Source organism: Schistocerca americana, chromosome X, assembly GCF_021461395.2.
Source record: "Schistocerca americana isolate TAMUIC-IGC-003095 chromosome X, iqSchAmer2.1, whole genome shotgun sequence".
NCBI lineage: Eukaryota > Metazoa > Arthropoda > Insecta > Orthoptera > Acrididae > Schistocerca > Schistocerca americana.
Genome location: NC_060130.1, coordinates 274,666,745 through 274,694,226, shown reverse-complemented (window position 1 = coordinate 274,694,226; position 27,482 = coordinate 274,666,745). Strand labels below are relative to the sequence as shown.

The 27,482-nt window shown below is 44.9% G+C and overlaps 1 protein-coding gene across 1 annotated transcript in view; it reads left to right on the top strand.

The window, feature by feature from the left end:
- The window catches only part of LOC124555389 (probable low affinity copper uptake protein 2), a 77,148-nt gene extending 54,392 nt beyond the window's left edge, over positions 1–22,756 (top strand). Inside the window, exon 5 of the mRNA XM_047129282.1 lies at positions 22,444–22,756. Within this exon, the coding sequence (XP_046985238.1) occupies positions 22,444–22,580 (137 nt within the window). The 3' untranslated portion in view covers positions 22,581–22,756. The remainder of the gene's footprint in view (positions 1–22,443) is intronic.
- Positions 22,757–27,482: the final 4,726 nt, after the last annotated feature.

The following is a 27,482-nucleotide window of genomic DNA, read 5'->3' as shown; positions in this document are numbered from 1 at the left end:
TGGCACAATTCCTGTGTCCATTACCCCCCACCAGTCTCTAAATATGGTACAAGGTGTGATTTTTCACAGGGACCTCATCCTTCAAACTGATGAGGAACTTCCGGACAATCTCGGACGGCGGGGTGTTCACTTTGTTCGGCGTGTTCAGTAGGGTCCTAAAGACAATCGTATTGATACTGGTGCCTTTATTCTGGCCTTTGAAGGGGATACCCTCCCTGAGAAAGTTAAGATTATGGTCTATCGCTGTGATGTGAAGCCGTACATCCCACCTCCTATGAGGAGTTTTAAGTGCTTGCGTTTTGGCCACATGTCTTCCCGCTGTTCCCAGGCCCCTCTCTGTGGTGACTGTGGACGTCCACTCCATGAGGGGAGTCCTTGTGTTCCCCCTCCTGTATGTGTAAATTGTCACGGTAGTCATTCTCCACGTTCACCAGATTGCCCAGTATATAAGAAGGAAAAAAAGATACAGGAGTATGAGTCCCTCGATCGTTTAACCTACACAGAGGCCCGTCAGAAATATACACGACTTCACCCTGTGTCCATGACATCTAGTTACGCCTTGGTTACATCTACACCCCTTCCTCCCCCTTCCTTACCCCCCATCCCGGACCCCTCTCCTCCCCCCCCCCCCTCTCCTGCGGCTCCCACACCTTCTCCTATGGGCACTGCTCCCCCTCCCCAGCCGGAGAAGTGTCCCACTCCTTTGGCGTCTGCCGGTCAAGGGCGCCTCTCCCGGGATGCCCTTTCCCGGCACCTTCCAGGCTAACGGTCTGCTGCCGCGTGACGACCGCGAGAGCCGCGGTCTGTCGGCCCCCAGGTCGCCCGGTCTCTTTCTGTTCCTGATCTTGCTGCAGCTGGCTCCTTTATGCCACACAGCCCTCCTCAATCTCAGCCTGAAAAGAAGAGGAAACATTAGTCCCGGAACAAAGAGCCTCTGGTGTCACCGGAGGTCCCTTCCCCGACTTCACAACTGGATTCTGACCTGTCGTTCATGGAAGTCGCCCCCTCCTTGTCGGTGACGGGTGGGGACCCGGCGGTATGACTGGATTTAGCGTGTTCAGCCCCCATTTAAACCATCGTTCTGTGGTTCTCCAATGGAATTGTAATGGATACTATCGTCACCTTCCGGAATTGAAATCCCTTCTTTCATCCTACTCTGCAGCTTGTGTGGTTCTCCAGGAATCTCATTTTACTGATGCTCACTCACCGACCCTCCGTGGGTTCCGTGTTTTCTGTCGAAATCGGGTCGGACCCCTGCGGGCTTCTGGTGGCGTTTGTACGTTGGTCCGTACAGACATTGCTAGCACGTGGATTCCTCTTCAAACTACATTGGAAGCGGTTGCTGTTAGGGTCCACTTAGACTCTGCGGTCACAGTTTGAAATCTTTATCTCCCTCCTGACAGGACTCTTACACCTGCTGCCTTAACTGCCCTTCTTCAGCAACTTTCTCCTCCCTTCCTCCTCCTTGGGGATTTTAATGCTCATCATCCCTTGTGGGGCAGTGCCTTTCCATCTAGACGAGGTCTTCTTAAAGACCAATTTATTGCAGACCACCACCTGTGCCTTCTTAATGATGGCTCCCCTACTTATTTCAGTGCCGGTCATGGTACCTTTTCTGCCATTGATCTTTCTCTTTCTTCTCCCTCTCTCCTCCCTTCATTACACTGGTCGCCACACGATGAACTTTGTGATAGTGACCATTTCCCGTTGATTATCACGCTCCCTTCCCGCTCCCCGATGGACAGGTTACCTCGTTGGTCTTTCCAACGCGCCGATTGGCCTCTATACACTGCACAGGTCGTGTTTTCTCCCTCTTTGGCAGGTTGTATTGATGACGTCCTACGTGACGTGTCTGACGCGATTGTTCACGCTGCTAGCCTTGCTGTCCCGCACTCATCTGGACCATTTCATTGCCGGAAAGTCTCATGGTGGAGTACGGCCATTGCCATTGCCATTCATGATCGCCGTCGAGCTTTGCAACACTTTAAGAGGCACCCATCCGTAGCCAGCCTTACTACCTTTAAACGCCTTCGCGCTAAAGCCCGTTATTTAATCAAACAGAGCAAGCGGATATGTTGGGAATGATTCGTTTCTTCCCTTGGTTCTACTGTCCCTCTGTCACGGGTATGGGCTACACTTCGCTCTCTCTAAGGTTGCCATCGGCAGTCCACCCTCCCAGGCCTTCACCTTCCAGATGGCATTTGTACGGACCCATTAGTTCGTGCAGAACATCTTGCGACCCATTTTGCAGTGGCATCAGCGTCAGCCTCCTATCCAGCTGCTTTCCTTCATCAAAAACAGCGGGCTGAAGCTTCCACCTTATGTTTCACCCCTTGTGAGTCAGAATCTTATAACGAACCTTTTACTGAATGGGAATTTCTTTCTGCTCTATCTTCTTCTCATGATACGGCCCCTGGCCCAGATTCCATTCATAACCAACTGCTTCAACATCTCAGTGCTCCACAACGGCAACATCTTCTTCGGGTGTTTAACCGTATCTGGCTCCAGGGTGACTTCCCTTCTGAGTGGAGGGATAGCATTGTGGTTCCTGTCCTTAAGCCTGGTAAGAACTCCCTATCTGTTGACAGCTATCGGCCAATTAGTTTGACCAATGTTGTTTGTAAGTTACTTGAACGGATGGTAGCCCGTCAGCTCAATTGGGTCCTCGAATCTCGGGATCTATTGTCCCCTTACCAGTGTGGCTTTCGAGAGGGACGGTCTCCAATCGATCATTTACTTCGCTTGGAATCCGCAGTTCGGCAGGCTTTTTCCCAGTGCCGCCATTTGGTTGCAGTGTTTTTTGACCTTCGCAAGGCCTATGACACGGCCTGGCACCATCACATCTTACTTACCCTTCATCAGTGGGGTCTTCGGGACCCACTCCCGATTTTTATCCGCCAGTTCCTGATCCATGGGTCATTCAGAGTTCAAGTTGGTACTGCTTTTAGTTCTCCACGGACCCAGGAGACGGGCATCCGACAGGGTTCTGTCTTGAGTGTCCTTTTCCTCATTGCTATCGATGGACTTGTGGCCTCTGTCGGTCCCTTGGTCGCCCCTGCCCTGTATGTGGATGATTTCTGCATTTGGGTTAGTTCCTCCTCGATGGCATCTGCAGAACGACAGCTCCAGGTAGCTATACGGCGTGCCTCTGCATGGACCCTCTCACACGGGTTTCAATTCTCTCCTTTAAAATCGCGGGTGGTCCACTTCTGTCGCCGTACTACGATCCACCCTGATCCAGAGCTCTATCTCGCTGCACAACGATTGCCTGTGGTCCCACAGTTTCGTTTCCTGGGTCTTCTTTTCGACAACAAGCTCACTTGGCTGTCCCATATCAGACTCCTGAAGGTACGATGTTTCCGTAAACTCAATGTCCTTCGCTTCCTTGCCCACTCCTCTTGGGGTGCGGACCATTCCCTCCTCCTCCGTCTTTATCGTGTTCTAGTTCTGTCTCGCTTGGACTATGGTTGTCAAGTTTATGGTTCAGCTGCTCCTTCCACACTGCACGTGCTGGATCCAGTCCACCATCGTGATATCCGTTTGGCCACCGGTGCCTTCCCTACTAGCCCTGTTGATAGTCTCCTGGTTGAAGCTGGGATCCCCCCCTTTCTGTTCGGCGGTCCCAGCTTCTGGTGTCTTATGCACTCACTATCCGTTCCTCTCCCACTCATCCTTCCTATTCTATCCTGTTCCCAGACCATGGACGTCGCCCACCCGACTCCCGCCCTCGGGCGGGTTTACCGGTTGGGCTCTGCCTTGCGTCTCTTTGCTGTGATTTTCAGCTTTCTTCTTTGTCCTGTCTTCCTCGCTCCCTCCCCTCCACCCCTCCTTGGTTAGTTCCTCGGCCTCGAATTCGGATGGATCTCCGGCAAGGTCCAAAAGATTCCATCCCCCCGGTGGTGTTCCGTTCCTTTTTTCGCCAAATTTTATGGGAGTTTCAGGATGCTGTTGTTTTTTACACTGATGGCTCTAAATCTGCTGATCATGTTGGGTATGCCTTCATGTCCTCTGTTGGAACAGAAAGTCATCTGCTGCCACCTACATGTGGGGTGTTTACTGCGGAATTGATGGCAATTTCCCAGGCCCTTACCTTTATTAAACAATCCCAAAACAACCGCGTTTTGTCATGTACGGACTCGATGAGTGGCCTTCTTGCTATTGACCAGTGTTTTTCGCGCCATCCCTTGGTCTCTGCCATCCATGACCATCTCGCTGATATTCACCGTGCTGCTTGTTCCATTGACTTTCTTTGGGTCCCTGGCCATGTGGGTATCCCGGGTAATGAGCTCGCTGATCGTTTGGCTGGGGGAGCAGTTACTTACCCCCCGTTTTCTGTAACCCTTCCTGCGGCGGATTTATGGCTTCACATCAAATCCCACTTCGCACAGTCATGGGCCAATTCTTGGGAGGCTACTCCCCTGTCTAATAAACTTTGTGCGATTAAGGTGACACCAGGCCCGTGCCGATCTTCCTTTCGCCTCTCCCGAAAGGACTCGACCACACTGTGTCGTCTCCGCATTGGCCATACCAGGCTGACCCATGGTTTTCTTTTGCGTGATGAGCCACCCCCACTATGTGGTTGTGGAGCCTTCCAGTCAGTAGCCCGCATTTTGGTTGAATGCTCCCTTCTTTTGGCTCTGCGTGCTAAGTACAGACTCCCCCACACTTTACCTTTGATGTTGGCTGACGATTCCTGGATGGTCTCTCTGGTTCTCGGTTTCCTCCGGGAAAGTGGTTTTTATTCTCAGTTTTAAGGTTTTTAATCTCTCTCTGGTGTTGGGGCAGGGCGGTGAGTGTTTGGGTGTCTCCCACGGTAAGCCGTGTTTGGGAGATTCCCGATTCACCTCCCTGACCGAGATCCTCTTTTCTTCCCCTTTTACTCTGTTTTTACCCTTTTTTTTCCCATACGTATTTCTACATTCTAGCGGTTGCACCTTTTAAGTCACAGGTGGTCTTGCCTATGCTGCTTCAGCATAGTGTTGGGTTTGTTCTCTTGCCGACTTCCCTCATTTTGTTTTTTATCAATGACAACATGACTGCCCTTTTACGTTTTTACCTTTTTCCGTTTTATTGTTCTGACTTTCCTGAGATGTCCCATTAGCGGAATGGAGCATATTTGAAACAAGGGACTGATGACCTTGCTGTTTGGTCCCTTAAACCTCAAACAACCAACCAACCATCCAACCCACAGAATACCAGTTTTGTTTTTTATGATGACGTCCTCCTGAGTAGTCCTCCTCCAGAGATCCTAATGAGGGTTGTTCCACCTCTGGAATATTTTACCCAATAGGATGCCATCAATATGAAGCCATAGAGTAAAGTTGCATGCCCTCAGGAAAAGAAATGGTGAATGTAGTTTCCCCTTAGTTTCAGATGTTTGCAGTACCAGCATAGCAAGACCACATTAGATAATATTGCAAGGCCAGATCAATCTTCCAGCCTGTTGCCTTTGTAACTACTGGAAAGGCTGCTGCCCCACTTCAGGAACCACTGGTTACTCAGGCCTCTGTACATATATCCCTCCATTGTGGTTCCATCTACGGGTTGGCTATCTGTATCCTTGAGGCACCCAAGCCAACCTGCCTCGGCAAGGTCTGTGGTTCATGGGGTGTCTTCTAAATAAGTGAGACTAATTTCATAGCAAGACCTTTCGCCACTTTTCAAAAGCTTTTTGTTGTTTGAACTGTTCATTGTCCAAATTTCTTTACTGTTGCAGGAAAATACCTCTAAAAATGACATCATAACACTTAAATTAATTTTTAGTGTTAACAGATTTCCCTTTTTCAGAAACACTATACCTGATATTGCCTATCTGCATTTATATCCTACATATTTTGGCCATTGTCATTTATTTTTTGCTCAAACAGCAAAAAATCACTAACTGATTTTAGTGTCTGATTTCCTAATCTTAATTCCTTGATCATCACTGTATGTGTTACAGGGATTAATTTTTTATTTCGACCCAATACTGCAGACAGACGAAGAACTATACAAGTACTTGGTACATTGAGCCCCACCAGACTACAAGGTAGACCCTGGGCCATTCATCCTCACTTTTAAGGGGATACGCATCCAGGCAAGGTCAATTTCATGTTTAAAACTGTGATGAGAAGCACTATTTCCCATACTCAACATAGTGTATTAAATAATTTTACCCATTTTGATGTTTTAAATATCAGTGCTTCAGGCATATGTCTTCCTGTACACGTGACCCAATTTACAGACTGTGGCTGACTACTTTACGGGAAATCATTGGTGCACCACCACACATCTGTGTAAGTTTCAAGAACCACCACCCTCCCCATTTTGTGAAGTGTGCCATCCTACTCTAGAAATACGAAATTCATAAATCGAAGGTCAGAGGTTATCTGTCATATTTTGAAGCTCAGAAAAAATGTAATCATTTGTATCCAGTCTCAGTAATGTTGACTTTTGCGACAACTGTGGCTAGATCATTAGCAGTACATGGTGAGTTTATTTCCTTAGTGGTGACATATGCTAGTTGCATGAGTAACTTGAACGTGGAGCTGACACTCTCCCCTTTGTGGTTCCTGTGGCACCATCTTCAGGAACCAATCCTTGCATCCAGCCAGAGACACAGCTTCTTCCTCCAGCATGTACTGGTGGCAGGGCTCCCTCCTGGGTACCCTCTCCCCATAAATTTACAGATAACAGTGGATAAGCCATCACAAGAATCTCAACTGCTGAAAGTTGAGGAAGAGGAGGAGAAGAAACTCCGGTGACTCCTGGGGCAACAGCACCTCCTCCCCCCCCCCCCCCCCCCCAACCCCATGCTCCCCACTCTGTCCAACTCCAGACCGATGTTCGTGATGTTCGTTGTTCATTAATGTTGTTCAACTCTCCTGGGACATGGTCTCTTTACACGTAACCGTGACACCCTCAGTGTGATGATACAATGAAACTGCAGTGAATATTACTGTCACCTGCTGGAACTACAATTAATTTCCTCTTGTTCTGCGATGTGTGTTGCTCTCCAAAAAACACAGTTCACTGATGACCCTTTCCCAACTCTTCGAGTTTATGGCACAATCTGTCAGAAACATGCTGGCTCTGAGAGAGCATTTGAATGGGTCTGTACTATATGCACAGACTAAGTTGACACTCGGCGAGGTGGCTGTTGGGAGCCATTGTAAAGGCATTGCCCATGAACTGACACTCCCAACAGCCACCACACTGAGTATCAACATAGTTTGTGTGAATATTACATTGGTTTGCATAGATGTTGTCAGTGGAATCCCCCCGTACCTGGTTGGAAACAATAGCAGTGTGAATGCAAACAACCTGTGCAACCAACATTTGTGAAGTTTATTTACCTCCATGCAGTGCAGTTACTTTGAGATAACTTCCTTAACCCAGCAACTCTCTTCCCCTTTTCTGTTGCTTGGGAACTTCAGTGCGAAACACCCCCAGTGAGTAGAGGGGTCCCTGTGGTAAGGAAATTCTGATTAACCAACTTCTTTCCAATCTTGTTCTGTGCCTCCTCAATGACAGTACTCCTACCAGCTTTATTGCTGCCCATGACACCTATTCAACTATCAGCCTTACAATCTCTTCTGCCAGTATTGTGGCTTCACAGCAGCAGTAGCTATGTGATGACCTTTGTGACACTGACCCCTTTCTGGTGATCCTGTCACTTCCTTGTCACCACCTGACAGGCTATACCACATAGAGCTCTTCAAAGAGCCAACTGTCACCTTCGTCTATTTGTGTCAGGTTGCATTGGTGAGGTCGTGGTGGATGTCTGTCCTGTGATGCTACTGGAACTTCTATTCCCCTTTCTGCAAGCCCCCTCTACTGCCAGCAGAGACCTTGGTGGACCAAAGGCATTGCAACAGCTATTTAGGATTGTTGAAAGATCCTGCAAAATCTCGAGCTGCATCCTTCACTGACCACCCTCCTCACTTTTAAGATGATTCACACTAAGGCTTGCTGCCTAATTAAACACAGTAAGAAGTAATACTGGGATCACTCTGTCTCATTCTTTGGGACATATTTCTTCTCATTCTAGGTGTAGACCAAGCTCCATAGTCTTCTTGGCCACTGAGATCAACAACTGTTCTGGTTCTCTTCCTTCAGGTGGGTGTTTGTGGCAATGTGCCAGGACTTGAAAACATTGAGCCCCACTTTGTAACAGCCCCAGTGGTCTTTCAAATGCATAAGTGACAAGTAGAAGACCTCTCACTATCCTTCATTATCTCTCCCCCCCCAATTCTGCCACCTGCCACACTGAATTATATAACGAATATTTCACTGATTCGGAACTGGATAATGCTCTTGCTTGTCACAATGCAGAGCCCTAGTTGCGGATTCAGTTCATAATCAGATGATCCAACATGTGAATGTTACTCAAAGGCTCCATCTCCCCGTGGTCTTCAGCCTTGTTTGGCTTGAAGGTGTCTCTCCTTCACTATGGCGAGACAATATTATGGTCTCAATCCTTTGGCCAGGCAAATACCCAGTGTCTATTAACAGGTACCAGCCAGTTAACCTGACCAATGTGCTCTGCAAACTTCTTGAAAGGATGATAGCCCACTGATTGTGCTAGGTTCTTGAATCGCAGAGCCTTTTGGCCCCATCAGTGTGGTTTCCAGGAGGGACAATCCTGAATCTGCCATCTGGTTATGTTGGAAACAGTGATCCAATATGCTTTTCCTGAATGCCAACACATCATAGCAGTCTGTTATGACCTACCTGAGGCATATGACCCAGCTTGGCACCTTCACATTTTACTCACCCTTCATGACTGGGGCTGTTGAGGCTCCCTACTGACTTCTATTCAGTTTTCTTTTTTTTCCCACACCATTTGCTTCAAGTTAGACTTGGTACATCACTCGGCTTCCAGTGGGTACAGGGGAATGGCATTCTGCAGGACTGTGCTAAGTTTTACACTCTTGATCATTGCCATGAGGGGGCTATAGACCTCCATTAGGCATCCGGAGGGTCTCCTCTTGGACACTTCCCCATTACTGTCAATTCTTTCTTGCAAAGCAAATGTCTGTAGTCGTACCACAGGTCGTCCCTGACCCAGAACTCTACTTGAGTAGCAAGCATGTGGACATTGTTGCACAGTCCTGATATTTGGGGCTTCTGTTTGATAAAAAGCTGACTTGGCTGCTCCATATTCGTCAACTAAAGACCAGCTGCATGTGGAACCTTAATGCTCTCCACTTCCTTGCCCACACCTCTTGGGGTGCGGATTGAACTACTCTATTCTGTTTTTACCATATGCTGGTCTCATAGGCACCTTCATCTTTGAAATTGTTGGACTCAGGCCATCAACATGAAGTAAGACTGGCAACTGGCACCTTAAAGACTAACCCCTTAGACTGTCTCCTTGCTGAAGCATTAGTCTTTCCCCTTCATTTCCCACTGTACCAATTCTTGCTCTCTTATTCAGTCAACATCAGACAATTTCCTAATTATCCAACTTATCACATGCTTTTTGTATTTGGGGGCCATCAACTTCATGACACCCACACTCAGATGGGATTACAGTTTGAATGTGCATTGAGGCCTTCTGCTGGGGCGTCTTCCTAACCTCGTCCAGAATGTGCTCTCCATTCTTATCTGCACAACCCAGACCATGAATGGGATCCATCTGTTTCAATGTCCTAAAGTCTGTCTTACCCATGACCTTTCAGCATTTGTTCCTTTCAGTTCCTCTAGAGTATCATGGTGCCACTGCCATTTTCTCTGGTGGCACTAAAACTGTAATTAGAATGGGATAAGCTTTTATATCGCCCACTGGTCAGGAAAAACATTCATTGCTGGGAATGTTTAGTGTTCTTACACTGAAGCTGATAGCCATTAACAGAGCCCTACATTTTATTAAACAGACTTCCTTTAAATTTGTAGTGACTCAATGAGCAGGCTACAGGCCATCAATCCATGTTACACCTTCTCTCAGACCTTGGTTATACTGCCTGCTCAGTTGTCTTTCTGTGTATTCCAAATCATGTAGGTATCTCAGGCAATGAAGTGGCCAACCATTTGGCTAGATAAGCGATTACTCGCCCAACATGCACTTTGGCAATTCCAGGTGTGGATTTGCAAGTGCAAATAAGATCTTTGCTCATTCATAAATGGAACAGCATCTGGTGGACTACTGTTCCCTTTAATAAATTCCACACTATTAAGGAGAATTGTGCTACTTGGCGCTCTTCCTTCTGTTCCTACTCACTTTTGGGAGGATGACAGTTCAAATCCCCATTCAACCATTCGGAGTTAGGTTTTGCATGATTTCCCTGAATCGATTCCTCTGAAAGGGCATGGTCAATTTCCTTCCCCATCCTCTCTTATCCAAGCTTGTGCTCCATTTCTAATGACTATGATGTTGATGGGACATTCAACACTAATGTTCTTCCTTTCCATTCCTTCTGGAAGGAATCCACTGTTCTATGTCACCTCCACATCGGTGATACTAGACTAACCCCTAGTTTTACGTAACAAGCCACACCCTTGTTGTGGTTATGGAGCCTTACAGTCAGTAGCTCACATCCTGGTGGAATGCCCCTTTCTTCTGGCTCTCCATGCTAAGCATGGTCTTCTGGATTCCTTACCTCTAATATCAAAGGATGACTTGCATACTGTAGAACTGTTTCTCCATTTTCTCTGTGAAAGTGGTTTTTACTCTCGGACATAAAAATTTTAATAATACCTTAGGGCCGGAGACAGCAGTGGTTGGGGTTACAACATTCCTGCCATATATCGGGTGTGGGAGCCTCTTGACCCTACCTCCCTTGCCAGCTGTCACCGTCATCCCACTTTTAGCCTTGGTTTAATTGCTTTAGATGTGGTTTGCCCCTTTTTCTGCTGCACCATATTTTCTGTTTTAGGGATAGCACACCATTGAATAGTTGGTGCTGTTCCCCCTCAAATGCATTGACTGTAATGGGTAGGGGGTGGGAGGGTTGTGGGTGGGATGGCTGCCATCACATGCAGAACCCCAGCGACACTTGCTTGGGCCCACCCACCTGCTGCCTTGATTATTGTTACAGTGTTGATGGGCTAACTGAGTCCATTACATTTCTAGCCTTCTCCCTTTTACTTTTGTGGTACTTCTGACTTGAAGGCATTCTTTACTCTGCAACTGTCTTTGCTCTTAAGTGTTGGTGGGGGGAGTCGGATGCTGGTGTAGTTTCTCTCACCACAGATGAGTTCTGGGAGACCAGGTGTCTGCTGTGACCTATGTACCAGTTGGATCCATGTATTTTTACTTCTCCTTAAATTATTTCTCAGCTCTGGCATCAGTTTTGGCTTCAGTGCCTTGATTTTACCACTTCTACGTGCTTTCATCATTGGCCTACATTTGTCTCTTAACTCGCAACCACCCTCCCACCCATCCACCCACTGACGACGACGACGACGGGAACTACTGCTAATTCTTCCTCTTCCTCTTCTTCAGTAGCGACAATGACAACGACAACCTAATGCAGTTGGGGGGTGGGGGTGGGGTGGTTTGACCATCTGGGAGTCATTGTCAGTACTCTCTGTACCATCTGGATCCTGTTTTTTATGGAAAAAATATGTCCAGATTTCCTTGAAGGAGTGTCATAATTTGTTTGAGGGTTGGTTCCTCGCTGTATCCTTTACAAGTACAGTGCAGTTACAGGGTACGCTTATAGGTAGTTCTGTAACGTGTCATCTATTTGCAAGCACAATGTTTTCCAAGAGCCAGATGTGAGATCTGGTCCCATAGGTGGTCTGGATAGGGCATTGTGTTGGCATGTTGTACTGTTGGCTTATAGTGAATTGAATGATTGTCATTTTTGAGGAAGAGGGCCCAGCATTGTAGGCATGTCGTTTTTTACGGAAGGCAGTTCTTAGGACTCAGGAAGGAAATTAATGGTTTATGGTCTGTTATGAGGTGAAATTTTGTCCTGTAAAGAAATATGCGGAATTTTTGGATGCCAAATATGATAGCCAGAGATTTTTTTAATTTTTTTTATTTTTGTTGTTGATTTATTTGAGAGTGATCTGGGCCGAAGTCAGTGTTTTGGAGGCATAAGGGATTAGCTGTTCACACCCATCATCACTTTAAATAAGACAGAATGGCCTTGATGCCATGCTTGCAAGGATAAGGTGTTTTTGATGGATCATAGATTACCAGATGAGGAGCGAATAATAAACATTTTAACTTGTGAAGAGCCTCCTGAGACTGCTGTGAGCATTCCTATTTTAGATCTTTCTTACGTAGATTATTAAGGGCTCTGGCAGTCTAGGTGGTATTTGGTATACATTTTGCATGATAATTTATACAAAGAGATGACTGAAGGGCTTTTAAGTTCATAGGCACCTGGATTTTTCTATGGCTTCCACATGCTGCCGAGTTAGTTGAAGTCCTTTACAACTCAATATGCGGCAGAAGTACTCCACTTGATCTTGAAAGAATTCACTCTTTTGTTGGTTATGCTTCAGTCCATTTTGTTGGAGTCTCTGGAACAGTAGACATAAGTTTGCAAGATGTTCTTCCCCTGTAGTGCTACTTGCTAATGTATAGTGCAGTAATATATTTTGTTCTAAATGTTTTGAAATAGTTGCTTAAAAAAATTGTTTGAATATTGTTAGCACCCTTGCAATTCCACAAGGCAGTCTATTGTATCTGTACAATTCCAATGTAGTGTTGATGGCTATGAATTGGTTGGACTGTTCATCTAGTAGCAGACGCAAATTAGCGTCAGAAAGGTCGGTTTTTGAAAGTACTGCCCATCTGATAGTCTTGACATCAGTTCTCTTGTCTGTGGAATGGCATAGACATTACTTTCTGATTGTGCTTACATAGTTTATTTAAAGTCACCAATGGAGCCATTTAGTTTTCATATCACTACCAACAGTTTTGCCCATTAACTGGATGTGACCGCTGTGGGGTTGTCTTGTTGCACCAGACAAACTAATTTCAACTCGAGATAATCTTGCAATGCTACTGACACTGGTCTAGCTCTAAAGTAGAGACATCCTGCAGAAGACTTTAGCTGAATGTGAGCTACATAATTATTTGCACACCCTAAGTGTGGTGCAAATAGTTCTGAAATTTCAGTGCACAGTGAATGGAGATTGAGTGGTACGACTGCTGTTACAATGTTGCTGTCTCTTACTATTTTACAAAGAAAATATGAAAAACCATCCATCTCAAAAATGTCTTGTACTTGATGACTTGATGGCACAGCTAAGAAAGTAATGAGACAATTGACTTTTTGTACTGTTACTGTGCATTTAGTGCTCAGAAGTAATCGGTGCTTGCTGTAGGACTATAACCTTGTTATGTCAGCTGAATAGACAGAGAACCAAATGGAGCATAGGTTTCCTCATTTGTAATAGGAATTGGTGAATTGGTTTAAACAAGAAATTTTATTAATTGGTTGGTAAGTGTTGTTGATAGAGAGAACTTTCGCAGCTGAGGCTAAAACATGTTCATGCTGGTGCAGTGTCATCTGTGCAATGCAATTTCGCTTTTGTAAAGTTCCATCACATTTACGTGTTTACAGCACTGTGCACATTGCATTTCCCTAGATGGCCACAGAGTGAACATAACTGGGCACCCTGGGTACTGCTTCCTGCTGTTGTTATAGCAGGGATGGATGGTAGAATGGTTACATGAAGGCTGCGAGTCAAATACGAGCCACCGCTGTTTCATTTTTTCAGTTTTGTCCATAAATGGATGTTAAGGTTTGAAGCCTGAGTTGAATGACAAAGACGAAGCTCTTAGGGGCTTATCATTCATTTCCTGGCTACGAGCTTGGTGACCCTGGGGTTCATGAGCTGGGGACTGGTAAGTACCGCCAGTCCTTGTCATCATTAGCTCTGGGCATGCTTCAACGACCACTATGTAGAGTGGCAGTGAAACATTGTGTGTCACAGGGAACGGGCATCTTGGCTCAAACGCCTGGATTCCGAGGATAGTAAAAACCTCTATACAAAAACCCTCTATCTCGTGTGCTGTGCACTGATGAGACACATTGTTGTTGAAGTGGGACAGCCGTTAACAGGCGACCTCTGGGTAACATGCTGCACATGAGTTGTATAGAGTTTACCTAGGCATGTGGGGCTTTGTCTAGGTGGACTTTTGTTTCTCTAGCTGCTCATGGGTCTGGGACGGATCCTTCAAAATTTTCTCTTCCTCCTCTCAGTGGAAAGGGTGGCCAATCAAACAAAAGGGCTCTTGTTGCCAGTCCTCCAGACTTGGTGTTTATGGAGTGTCTTTCAATCTCTATTAACAGAACACGTGCTGGTGGCCAGAAAGTGTTTCTTATAGTTAAATGGAAAGAGGGTAGCTTTGAGAAAGTCTCACTTTTTTACGTACAAAAAGGTTTATAGGACATTGTTGGTACTTTCCGATCTTTGAAGTGCCTTGAAATGGGACTCTGTTGGTAGAAACAAGTAATTCCCAACAAGTGAAGTACATCCAGAAATCTCAGTGCTTCAAAGGGTATATGCAATTGAAAGCAAACTGCAAAACACCTTCAACTACAGCAAAGGTGTTGTCACTCGCAGAGATCTGGTTGACATTCCCCAATAAGAACTGAAAGCTGAGAGGTCCCAGGAAGGAATTGTTGATGTGCAAAACATAACAAAAAGGGTGGATGGCGATCTTGTGAAATCAGACTCATTTGTGCTGACTTTCAGCAGCACGAAATTTCCACAGCAAGTTGAGGCAGGTTTCCTTCACCTCAGTGTGTGACCTTATTTCCCAAACCCATGCGCTGTTTTACTTGCCAGCACTTTGGGCACACCACCATAGGATGTAAGTGGAAAAAAACCACCTGTGGCGAATGTGGTGGCTGAGGGGTTGGTTGGTCATTTCCTGTAAAGTGTGTAAACTGCTCTGGGGGTCACCCTGTCTGGAGTAGGGACTTTAATGTCTTGAAGAAAGGAAGATACAGGAGATCAAAACTACTTATTGTATCTCATGTAGTGAGGCCAAAGATATCTATGAGGCCATGCAGCCCCTAGTGTTCATTATCTCCTTTATGTCTGTCCTTAAACAGCCAGTTCAGAAGACCGATGCTGCTACACAAATGGAGGTTGCTAGTGTTAGCACTAGTGCCTGCATTTGTCATTGCACTGGTGCTGCTGCAGCCACTCCAAAGCCTGTACCTCCTCCCAGAACATCAGACAAGGCCATGGTTGCCAAAGTTGTGGAACTCCCTGCCCCTCCTCAGGTTCAGACTGATCCACCGTTCAGCACTGCCACTACAATCTCTACAACTGTGGCTGCAAAATCTCCCCAGACAAAAACACCAAAGGCTAAAGAAAGAATGAGCCCCAATTGAGATGGGAAACAAACCTCCACATTATGTGATAGACTCTTATAGACCATTTCCCCTGACCATTTCTCTTACTGGGAGACTTCAATACCCATAATGTATTATGGGGCTTGAGGTATACTTGCTCACAGGGTTGAGTCTCAGAGAACCTCACGATGTCTCAGGAGCGGTGCATCCTGAATATAGGCAGTTCCACTCACATCACAGTTGCTACTGACTTGTCCTCAACCATCGACCTCTTCTTCTGCTCTCCTGCCCTTTCAGACTCAGCCCAGAGGAGAGAAACTGATGACCTTAATTCCAGTGACCACTTCCCCCTGTGGCTCCACCTACTGGATGGAGGATTGCTTGAACAGACGCCACTGAAGTGGATGGTCAGCAGGGCTAACTAGATGCTGTTCAGCCAGCTGGCTGTGTTTGAACACCATGACAAGGTCTAGGAATGGGTGGACCACATCACACAAGTGATCCATCATGCCGCTGACTTATTGATCGCCGGCCGGAGTGGCCGTGCAGTTCTAGGCGCTACAGTCTGGGACCGCTACGGTCGCAGGTTCGAATCCTGCCTCGGGCGTGGATGTGTGTGATGTCCGTAGGTTAGTTAGGTTTAAGTAGTTCTAAGTTCTAGGGGACTGATGACATTAGAATTTGAGTCCCATAGTGCTCAGAGCCATTTTGAACATATTGATCCCAAAGTCTTCAGTCATATTAGAAAGCAGTCTGTACCTTGGCGCACTGATGAGTGCTGTTCATCAATCTGGGATAGGTGTGCAGCTCTTTGACAGTTTAAATGCTGCCCAACAGCTGACAGCTCAGCCTTTAGAGTCAGGGCAGCCAAACCTTGATGTGTAATTAAGGAGAGCAAAAAAAGCCCATGGAAAGCATTCCATCAACTGATCCACTTGTTCTACGGGAGCATAGGGAGCCATCCTGAGGATTTCTGGTATACACAGTCGTTTACCAGTATTGTCAGTGCTGAAATAAGGGTATCTCCAAACAACACCTGGAGACATTGCTCAAATGATGGCAGAGCATTTTGCAAAGACTGCTGTCAGTGCCAACCAGGATCCTGGGTGTCACAGCTACAGTGCAACTGTAAAAATGTGCAAGGTGGATTTCAGATCCAACGGTTCTAAATATTACAACTCCCCTTTCTCCCTGTGGGAACTGTAACTGGCACTGTCTGAGACTTATGATACTGCATCCAGTCACAACCAGATCTGTTACTGAAAGTTTCAACATTTGTGTGCAGTGTCAAAGGAAATCCCCCTTGAATGTTTTAATTTGATGTAGCAGACAAGTCACTTTGCCAGTCTTGGAGAGAGGCAGTTTTGATCCCTCTCCTTATACTAGGAAGGGATTGCATGTTTCCCAATAGTTACCAGAGTATTACCTTAACAAGCTATCTCAGAAGACCCTTGAGCAAATGATTGTCATCTGGTCTGGTTGTTAGAGACCAGGCAACTTCTTAGCTGGACTCAATGTGCATTATGGAGATTTCAGTCCACTGTCGACAAACTGACCTGCTAGAGGCAGCTGTTCAGCAAGCTTTCCTTTGTAGACATTGCTGTCTCAGTATTCTATTTGACATCAGTAAGACATACGACACTACTTGGAGAGACAGTATTCTAGAGTAACGTAATCAGTGTGACTTTCATGACTGCCTCCCACACGATTTTTATGTGTGTGTGTGTGTGTGTGTGTGTGTGTGTGTGTGTGTGTGTCCATTTTTAATTTACCTAACTTGGATATGAGGGACACTGTTCTACGTTTTAAAGACTCAGTGAGGTTTCTGGGCCTTATTTTTGACTCACCTGAGAGACCAGAAAGTCAGAACCCTGAAGGCTCTGAATGTCATAAAGTGCCTGCTCCAATTTTATAGGACTTTCATACTTTCGCAGCTAGACTATCGGTGCACAGTGTATGGATCGGTAAGGTCTTCTTATCTGAAGATGATTGACGCTATCCATCATCACCATGAGGGGGTGTGCTGTGGCTGGTGCACCACAACTTACAGTCAGATGGCAACTCCTCATGGTGTGTTAGGCATGTGAGCTCCTGGCAGCCTGAATACACCGGCATACCATACTGCTGCTTGTCCACCTCTGGGCCACCTTTTCTCCAGTCATCCATGAGCCCATCTGGAATGTGCATGCGGCGTATGCTGCAGTCCCTTAGTGTGGAGCAGGAACAACCCCAGATCCAGGAATTTTAACCATCTGTCACCCTTGTTACTGCAAAGTCCCAGAGTAGTTACAGACTTAGTGCAGTACAGGAGAGGTTGCACTCCTGCATATGTTTTTAATACATTATTTAAGGACATTATAACGGAGCTGCACACCCTTACAACTGTCTTTATGGATGGATCGAAACAAGGTGGCTCTGTTGTTCTCCCTGATTGTGTCCTCAAGGTCCCACTGCCTCAAGACTTTACTGTCTTCGATGCAGAATTGTATGAGATCTTGTTGGTACTTGAGCTTACGAGACGTGATTAGGGTATGAAATTCCTTGCCTGTTCCAATTCTGAGTGTGCCCTTCACTCTATACAATGCTTGTACCCAACAGATAAGGTAGTCCAGAATATCCAGGATGCTCTCCTCCAGCTACAATTACTGTGGAAGGGGTTGTCTGTCTGTTGGGTGCCAGGACACTGAGTAATGTGGGGAATGAAAGAGCAGATTTAGTAGTGAAGAAGGTGTGTCACAATGCTCATTTAGCTTGGTGTGCCCTCCCCCTGCATGTTATTGCCTTGCTATTGAGATAGAGTCTTGCATTGATGGGAGGATGAGTGGCCGGCAGTGGCAGACAATAAGCTGCATCTAGTAAAGCCCACAATGCGGCCATGGCATAGCACCTTCCAGCCAAATCGATGGGATGAGTTGCTCCTTAGTCATCTTCTCATAGACCACTGCCCTATGTTGCATACCTTCTTGCTCTGGTGAGAGGACCCTCCAGTGTGTGGTGATTGTGGCATACAGATCGCTGTGCACCACATTCTGTTAGACTGTGTTTCAATTTCCGACCAGTGGGCAGTGGCAGTTTTGCTGACAGATCTGCCCTCTATTTCAGGTATCATTCAAACGAATATGGTGAGAGATTTAAGGTTTTGTGATGCATACAACATGTTTCCAAAAATTTTAGGGAGCTGTTCTTTAATGTGTTAACAGGCTGACTGGCTCACCTATGTTTTTTGTAAGTGGTCAGCCAGTCACATTTCTCGGTGTCTTTCTTTTAGTTAATTTTAATCCCATTCGTAGGACCATTTCGTGTTCACAATAGAGGGAGTGTGTGATGAATGCAACTGATGTGGGAGGGAGTGCATGAGTGTCATTTAGTATTTACTTCACTTTCAGCAAAATTTTGCTGTTCTGCATTTGGTATTTTAAGCTCTTTTGTAGAGGCCATGTTGATTTCTCCAAATTGGGCTGTGCTGCAGCTGACATTTCAAATGTTTTTGCTATTGTTAACATTTCTTCAATTAATTTCAAAGCCTGTACACAAACTTTGTTATTGGGTCCGTGTGTAATTATTACATCATCCACTAATGATTCAGCATAGGATTGTTTACAATTTTGATTTTCACACAGAAATCGTCACATACAAGTCACCCCTTTGAGATCGGCTGCCCACGCAGCATACGATTGATGTGACTTCTTGCAATAATGGGAGAATTTGAGCCAAGCTGCTAGAACAAGGGTTTTCTAATGCTCAGAGAGCAAACTATGGATCTCAGAAAAATCTAACTCAGGTTTATTTTGAGGATGTAATTTTTGTGGTAGACACATTATTTGCTGCATTGAGTCTGGCCTCAGTAGCCAGAGGCTCTGGCCGTGTGTGTGTGTGTGTGTGTGTGTGTGTGTGTGTGTGTGTGTGTGTGTGTGTGTGTGTGTGTGTGTGTTTATTTATTTATTTATAATGAAGGCCTTTTTGGCCAAAAGCTTACTTGATGGCAGCGTTTTTGTTGTGCCTATTTGTGACTCAGCATCTCCACTATATGTTGAGTAGCAAGCATCCTTTTCATAATATTGTCATTATTTGGGGTGTAGTAGATAACAGAAAAGCGCTCTGTTAAGCAATGTTGGTTATGTTACTCACCCGAAATTGGAGCACCAGGCATCTGTAGTTTGAGTCACAGCCTTTGTCTTTTGGCTGAAATGGTGTGAATGGTTGTGGTGAATGCTACCCTGGCTTCGTGCGCTGGAATACATCTACATCTACGTGACTGCTCTGCAGTTCACAATTAAGTGCCTGGCAGAGGGTTCATCAAACCACCTTTAAACTACTTCCCTACTGTTCCACTCTCGAACAGCATGCGGGAGAAACAAACACTTAAATCTTTCCATGTGAGCTCTGATTTCTCCCATTTTATTTTGATTATCATAATCCGGGTCGCCCAGTGTCAAGCAAATCCATCACTAATCCATAGCACAGCAATCCAAAATATAGTCCAGTAAAAATACAGTAGAGAGCCAGGTCATGGAAGTAAGGTATAAGCACGGTAGAGACTTCAGCATAGCACGATTCAAAGTGTGTTGTAGTGACTTGCGAGCCAGTTTTTATCTCCTCCTTGATGCCAGTGGCCAGGCTCTTGCGATGGCCTGCTGGCTCCTTGTACCGGCTGCCGGAGAAGCCATTGATGACAGACATTGCAGCATAGTGGCCTTGCTGTTGCATGACAGACACAGAGTACCAGCTTTCCATTCCCTGCTTTGTACTGGCTTGCCAACTGATCTCTTGAGATACAGCTGTTTCTCTTGGAAGATTTCTTTAATTTCCCAGTAGGCATCATCTATCTTTCTCATTGTTAAGCATGTTTCAACAGATTTGCATTTCTTCTGTAGCCATGCCTACTTTGCCATTGTGCACTTTCTGCCAGTTTCATGTTTTAGTTGTCTCTGTCCCCTTTTTGCCTGCTATATTTACCGAATTTTTGTGTTTCCTCCCTTCATCAAATAAATTCAGTGCCTCTTGTGTTATCAAAGGATTTCTACTAGGCCTTGTCTTTTGGCTATTTGAGGCTTGTCTGCCTTCACTATTTCATCTCTCAAAGTGGCCCAGTCTTTTTCTGTTCTTTTCCTTTACCCTGTTTTTCAATTGTTGTCTAAAGCTGCCTTTGAAATTCTTGACTACCAATGATCTTTGAATTTAGTCATGTCCCATCTCCTTAACTTACTGACTTTGTGCAACTTCTTCACTTTTATTCTATAGTTCATAACCAATAAATTTTGACCATGGTCCTTATTTGCTTCTGGAAATGTTCTGAAGCCTATTTTTTTCCTCAAACTCTGTGTCATGCCATTATATAATCTTACAAGGTTTATAATTTAAGCAGCAACCAGCCACAAGTATGGCTTAAGAAAGTTTATTTAACTCAAACCATAACATGTTTTGGATTCTTACAAAGCTATCTTCAGACAGCTTCTTACAGCTTTCCTTTCTTTCCTGCTGGGACCACATTTTGTTTTTGTTGCTGATGTTGTGCACTAAGTAATGAACACACAACAAGGTTTCATTAGGAAAGAAAGGAAAGCTGTAAGAAGGCATCTGAGGCTGGATCTGTAGGAATCCGAAACTGGTAATGGTTTGAGCTAAAGAAACTTTTTTAAACCATACTTGTGGAAGGTTGCTGCTAAATTATGAGGTATATAATTTTACTATGCCATGTCTCTCAACATGTGAACTGCTGACAAGATTGCATTTTATAATTATCTGAAACCATGTGTTGTGTGTCCAGCTCCCTTCCACACCTACAGCTTCCTTTCATGGTTAATAAAACCAAGGGTTAGCAGTGATTAAATTGTGCTTTGTCCAAAATTTTACCTGGCAGCTTCATTTTTCATTCCTTTCCCCAATTTCATATTTTATCACTACTTCTCCTTCTCTTCGAGTCCCCTGTCACAGTCAAATTGTTGTCTCAAAATAATGGGATTCTCAAGTCAGAGGTATATGAAAGGATATGTCAAAGTTGGAAATTTGATAACAACACAACAGAACCTCGTAAATTTTTGTTGACTGTTAAGAAACCATTAAAAGCTCTTGAATGTTCATACTGCTGTGATGATTTAACTCTGTATGAGTGTGACTCTGTGCTTTTGGTGGAAGGAGAGTGTTTTTAGCTATACATGAAATGATACTGCAAGTGATAGATATGTACAGGTGGCAGGAGATATTAAAAAAAAATGATCAGGTTCAGAAGATGAAGATAATAATTTTAAAAAAAAGGATATTAATTAGGCTGTATTTTAGAACTCCCATAGGTCTTCTTGAACTCTGTCAACAGTCTCTAAATTGTACAAAATTTAAAGTAATTTAGTTAAAAGACAATTTTCTTCACAGTACCAAAATCAGAAGAGAGGAACAAGTGGTATGATTTAATATATATATTTGCATATATATAAGAGAGGAACAAGTGGTATGATTTTACACACACACACACACACACACACACACACACACACACACACACACACAAAGAAGATGTGACTTACCAAACGAAACCGCTGGCAGGTTGATAGACACACAAACATACACACAAAATTCAAGCTTTCACAACCAACGGTTGCTTCATCAGGAAAGAGGGAAGGAGAGGGAAAGATGAAAGGATGTGGGTTTTAAGTGAGAGGGTAAGGAGTCATTCCAATCCTGGGAGCGGAAAGACTTACCTTAGGGGGAAAAAAGGACAGGTATACACTCGCATACACACACATATCCATCCACACATACAAAGACACAAGCAGACATTTCAAATGTATGTGCGGATGGATATGTGTGTGTATGCGAGTGTATACCTGTCCTTTTTCCCCCCTAAGGTAAGTCTTTCCGCTCCCGGGATTGGAATGACTCCTTACCCTCTCCCTTAAAACCCACATCCTTTCGTCTTTCCCTCTCCTTCCCTCTTTCCTGATGAAGCAACTGTTGGTTGCGAAAGCTTGAATTTTGTGTGTATGGTTGTATGTCTATCAACCTGCCAGCACTTTCATTTGGTAAGTCACATCTTCTTTGTTTTTAGATATATTTTTCCCACGTGGAATGTTTCCCTCTATTATATATATGTGGGAGTAAATGTTCTTATTTACATTGACTGTTAAGTAAATTTTAATGTAAATGTTTCTACAAAGAGCAATTTTTACATTTAAGTTCATTCATGATTTTGGTTTAGGTCCATCTGCTGGAAGGGCAAGTCGTGCTGCAGGAGTGTTGAAGACTGTTGCAGAAGACATATCAGATTCTGTACTTGCAGGTGGTAGCAATAACTTGAATAATAGGAGTACTACTCCAGAAATTGTGACCGCATGATGGATTTTTAAGAAAGGCCAGACTGATAGATAGTAGCTTTTCTTTTATAGTGTCTTTATTGATTGTCTGGAATATGACGTGAGCTTTTATTTGAAATAGCCTTTTTGTGTATATGTGAATCACTAAGTCTTGATTCTGATGTACTACAAGTTAAAAAATAAAAGTTAAAAAAATAACATGACATTTTTATTTAAAAAGAAATCCTCATCCAGACTTCTTTCACAAAGCTAAGTGAAAGTACTTGTCCAGTAACAGGAAAAGAAACTTCAGAAATATGATTTTATAGTCATGTGAAGGCATTTGTGATGGGTAATACTGGTTGAATCAGTTTGTGTTTCCTGGCACAGTTATTTTTGTACTATCACTATATAGGTAATAGACATCTGAACATGCATTTGAAACTGTTGAAACCACTAATGTAAAAAAGTGATTGCACCAGGAAATAAAAATTATTGGATAAACGTTAGTTTATCACAGTTGGCAGCTGTGTCCTAATAATGGTGATTTTTGTTTGATATTTTATGACTAGCATCAACATTAGGGTTATGTTTGAGCTCAGAAATAGGCAGTTTTCATTTTGGTCATGTAGAATTAAGTTTCTGGCAATAGGACTATAGTGTGTGAGGCAGATACTAGTGGAGATGGAGGCCAGGGGAATTTTGAAATTGAAAGATGTGTTACACAGACAATTGCAGTTCACGGGAGCTGGTGATGGTTGACATGGCAGCTTTTACAGGAGGCCCTTCCTCTGCAGGGATACGATATGTCTGAAAAGTGGGTGTTTTGCATGTACAAGGGGGGCTGATGACCCTGTAGTTTGGTCCCTTTACTCCCCAAACCAACCAGCCAAGCATGTACACTGATCAGCCAGACCATTATGAGCACTGACCTACTATCTATATAAACTCATCCAGGCAATAGCAGTCTGACTTGATGAGGAATGATTGCTAATCAGACACATGCATGGTGTATGTAGAATGGGGAAGGTGCGCAATCTATTTGAGTTTGACTGAGGACAAATTTTGGTGGCCCGTAGGCTTGACATGAGCATTTTAAAAACTGCGTGCCTTGTGGGGTGTTGAAGTGATGAAACCAAGTCTGGATGTCACAGGGTTGGTTGGCCACCCCTCATTACAGAAGTCGGACATTGTAGGCTGGGAAAACTGGTAAAACAGGACAGGTGGTGACCAGACTGTAATGCTGGGCAGAGTATAAGTTTATGTGAACACACAGTGCACCGAACACTCCTAAAGATGGGCCCTCCGCAGCTGATGACCCATGCATGTGCTACGACATCGCCAACTACAACTGAAATGGCCATGTGAACCTTTGGCACTGGCCATTGGGGTAGTGGCAGAGCGTTGCATCGTCTGATGGATCTCGGTACTTTCTCATGCCAATGGGAGGGCATGAATCCATCTTCTTCCAGGGGAACAGCTCCTCGACATGTATACTGAGGGACAGAGACAATCTGGTGGCAGGTCCATTATGCTCTGGGGAACATTCCTGTCAGCATCCCAAGGCACCACGATGGCCAAGGAGTATCGTATACTGGTTGCAGACCATGTACTTCCCATCATGACAATCATGTTTCCTGATGCAGTGATATTTTTCAGCAAGAGAATGATCCATGTCACAAGACCAGGAGAGTGATGGAGTGGTTCGAGGAACACAGTGGTGCAGTGGTGAGTTCCAATTGATGTGCTGAACCAACCCCCCCCCCCCCCCAACTCACCCTCACCAAATCAGAACCTGATGAAACACATCTGGGATGTGACCTGAATGTGGTGTCAGAGCTCATTCCCTCCCCCCCCCCCCCTCCCCCCTCCTGGAATTTATGGGAATTAAGTGACTTGGGTGTGCAGATTTAGTGCGAACTCCTTCCAGTGACCTACCAAGGCCTCATTGCTTCTATGCCACAATGCATTGCCGCTCTTATCCGTGCCATAAGTGGACGTACCAGCTATTAGGTAGATGGTAATAATGTCCTGGCTGATCAGTGTGTATGACCAATGTGGCAAGAAGTTATGAGGTGCTGTGGCATAAGGGTGGACCAGGATATTTTGTGGTGGAATGCCATTTTGGGGGAGATGGAAAGTATTTTGAGTGTGATGTCCTACATTTCACAGCATCATGAAACGTAGCCAAAGACCTAGTTAAGGATGTGGTTTAGCTTTTACGGTCACTTCTACACCAAAATATCGTTCCCATGTAGTTAAGCTACTGACAGATGATGTATCTGCAGTTTTAGAGAAATCCCTATCCCAGTATACTGAAGTTCACTTGACCATTACAGACAGGTTCTACCTCCCTAAAGCGGTTAGCACACTGGACTCACATTCGGAAGGACGACAGTTCAATCCCGCGTCTGGCCATCCCGATTTAGGTTTTCCGTGATTTCCCTAAATTGCTCCAGGCAAATGCCGGGATGGTTCCTTTGAAAGGGCACGGCCGACTTCCTTACCCATCCTTCCCTAATCTGATGAGACTGATGACCTCGCAGTTTGGTCTCTTCCCCCGAAATCAACCCATCTCTACCTCCCTAAACCAATACAGCAAACAAATCTCCCACAGAATACACACATTCTCATAATACATCAGCCATTCCTATTAACCACCTGTGAAGGATCACACTCTGCACTACCCATTACTACTATGGACTGGAACTTTTAAACTATACCTTCTGTAGGGGATTCCATTTTGTTTAATTGTACCCTCAACTGAGTAATATCCTTCCTAAAATCATTCCCTTATCTTCCAGAATTGTGTTCCACTGCCCGTACAATCGAAGAAATATCAATCCTTATGGCATGCCACATTTGTATCTGGAAAGACAAGTCCTTTCCCATGCACCTACCTACATCATGATATTTCATTCTGTTACAGATATATGTTATTCTTTTTGAGAGATGGCTGCTTGTGGAAGTAGCCATGCCATATTCCAACTATAACATAGCTTCTGTACAGCCTCCTATGTGGGCATGTCCACCAACCAACTGTACATCGAAACGGATGAACACCACCAAACTGGGACTGAGAGCAGAGTTGATCATCCATTGGTAGAATGTGCCACTGAGTACAAAATACTTAATTTTAATGGTTGTTTCACAAACTATACAATTGTGTATCTATCCCATCCTTCCCCACCATCAGAGCACCTGCTTCTCTGATGATGTGCTTAAATTGGAATTGCCCATACAAAACAAACTTCAGTTCTCAAATTCCCTTGACCTCAGTCTCCACTAGTCTCTGTACCATGCTCATTTCCACCCCTTTTCTCATGTCTTCTCTTCCTCTTTGTTGCAACAGCTCCCACAACTTTGTTTTAGTTGGATTCATCCATTTACTGAAATAAAGTCTCTGTTTTTCTGTGTTAAACGTGTACACTTGCTCTTGCTGATGCCATGTTGTTAACGTTTTCATTACAGTTCCTCCCTCCCTCCCTCCCTCCCTCACCTTTTGCTTGTTGCTGTTTGGATGTCTGTCTGCTGGTCAATATCTGAAGCACTGATACAGTTTGTTGGTAAAATTGCTGGAACTGATGAAATATGAATTAAGAGCGATTGTTAGACAATCTTATTAGGCAAACCTTAATTGCAATTATCTTTGAAAACATCTTTATGGTAGTGTCAACCTTAGTGTTGGTTGCCATATTATTGGGGTATTACTGCTATTTAACCAAATACATCAACTTTTCAAAAGGAGCAGCAAAATTAATATGGAAGTGCTGCTGTGGTTCATCTATTCAGCTATTGTCAAAGAGCTGTGTGAGGTGCAGGTGGAATTTTTGCTGAAGTAGTACCACCAGAGAACTCCACTGGATGACTGACACAACAAACTTTATTAATTCGGAAAACAACTTATTGTAGTGGGTACACAGACGACAGAGTGGCTCACAATAACAATTCAATAACACACGTACAGAGGAAAACATGTAACTGAGCTAGAGGTGGCTGGGCTTGTCTATGAAAGATGTCAGACAGCCAGTAGAGTGTGCAGATGAGAGGCTGCACGCACATCCGCAAGTGGCGGCTTCTGATAGTTGTCAAACTTCTAGCTGTACCTGATGACTTCTGTGGCACGTCTTAAGACTGTGTGTCCTCATCTTAGGTGAGGATCTATGTGGATCACTACACCCCTACCCCCCTGGGGGCTGAGCATTGCTGATCCCCGGGTGAGATGTGGATGGTTGACGTGAGCAGAGTACTGGTGCCCCCTTACACTTTTGGAGCATGAGATGACACAACCAGCAATGGGCAGTCCAAGTTTGGATCCGTGGCGGTGTCCGACGGCAGCGTGGAAGGTGGAGGCGAAAGTGCCGCAGGCTGAGACTGCTCCTGTGACATCAAACTGACAAGGGCTATGCACTCTGGCTGGAACGCCACTGAAGCTGCTGCTGGAGGTTGTGAAGATGTAGGTTCGTCGGGCAGAGGCACTGCCGTAGGTGGAAGAAGAAACTAGAACCCTTGAGGCTAGGAGATGCCCATTGACCAGGGTGGTACTGTAGTTGGGACAGGGGGTTGGATACTAACCCAGATGCAGAGCTGATTTTGGAGGCACCTGACATCCTGGTCCACTGTCCCTATGATGCAGATGTGGTGTCTGTTCTGGTGCATGCTGACTGTTGGTATCCAGTGGGGGTGCTGATCAAAACCATACTCTCAGACTGCTGTCCCTGGCGTAAAACCTGGAACACAATGGTTGGCGAGATCCAGGATGGAGGAGATGGAGCAACATCCTTGGCTGGCACCCATGGAGAAGCTCCACTGGGTTTGCAGGAAGTAATAGGAGATGTCCAGTAGGACACCAGAAAAAAAATTTAATGCCTCTTCAGTGTAGAAGTCTTGCAGATATTTCTTCATTGTGTCTTAAAGGTGTGAACTGTTCACTCGGCCTCCCGTT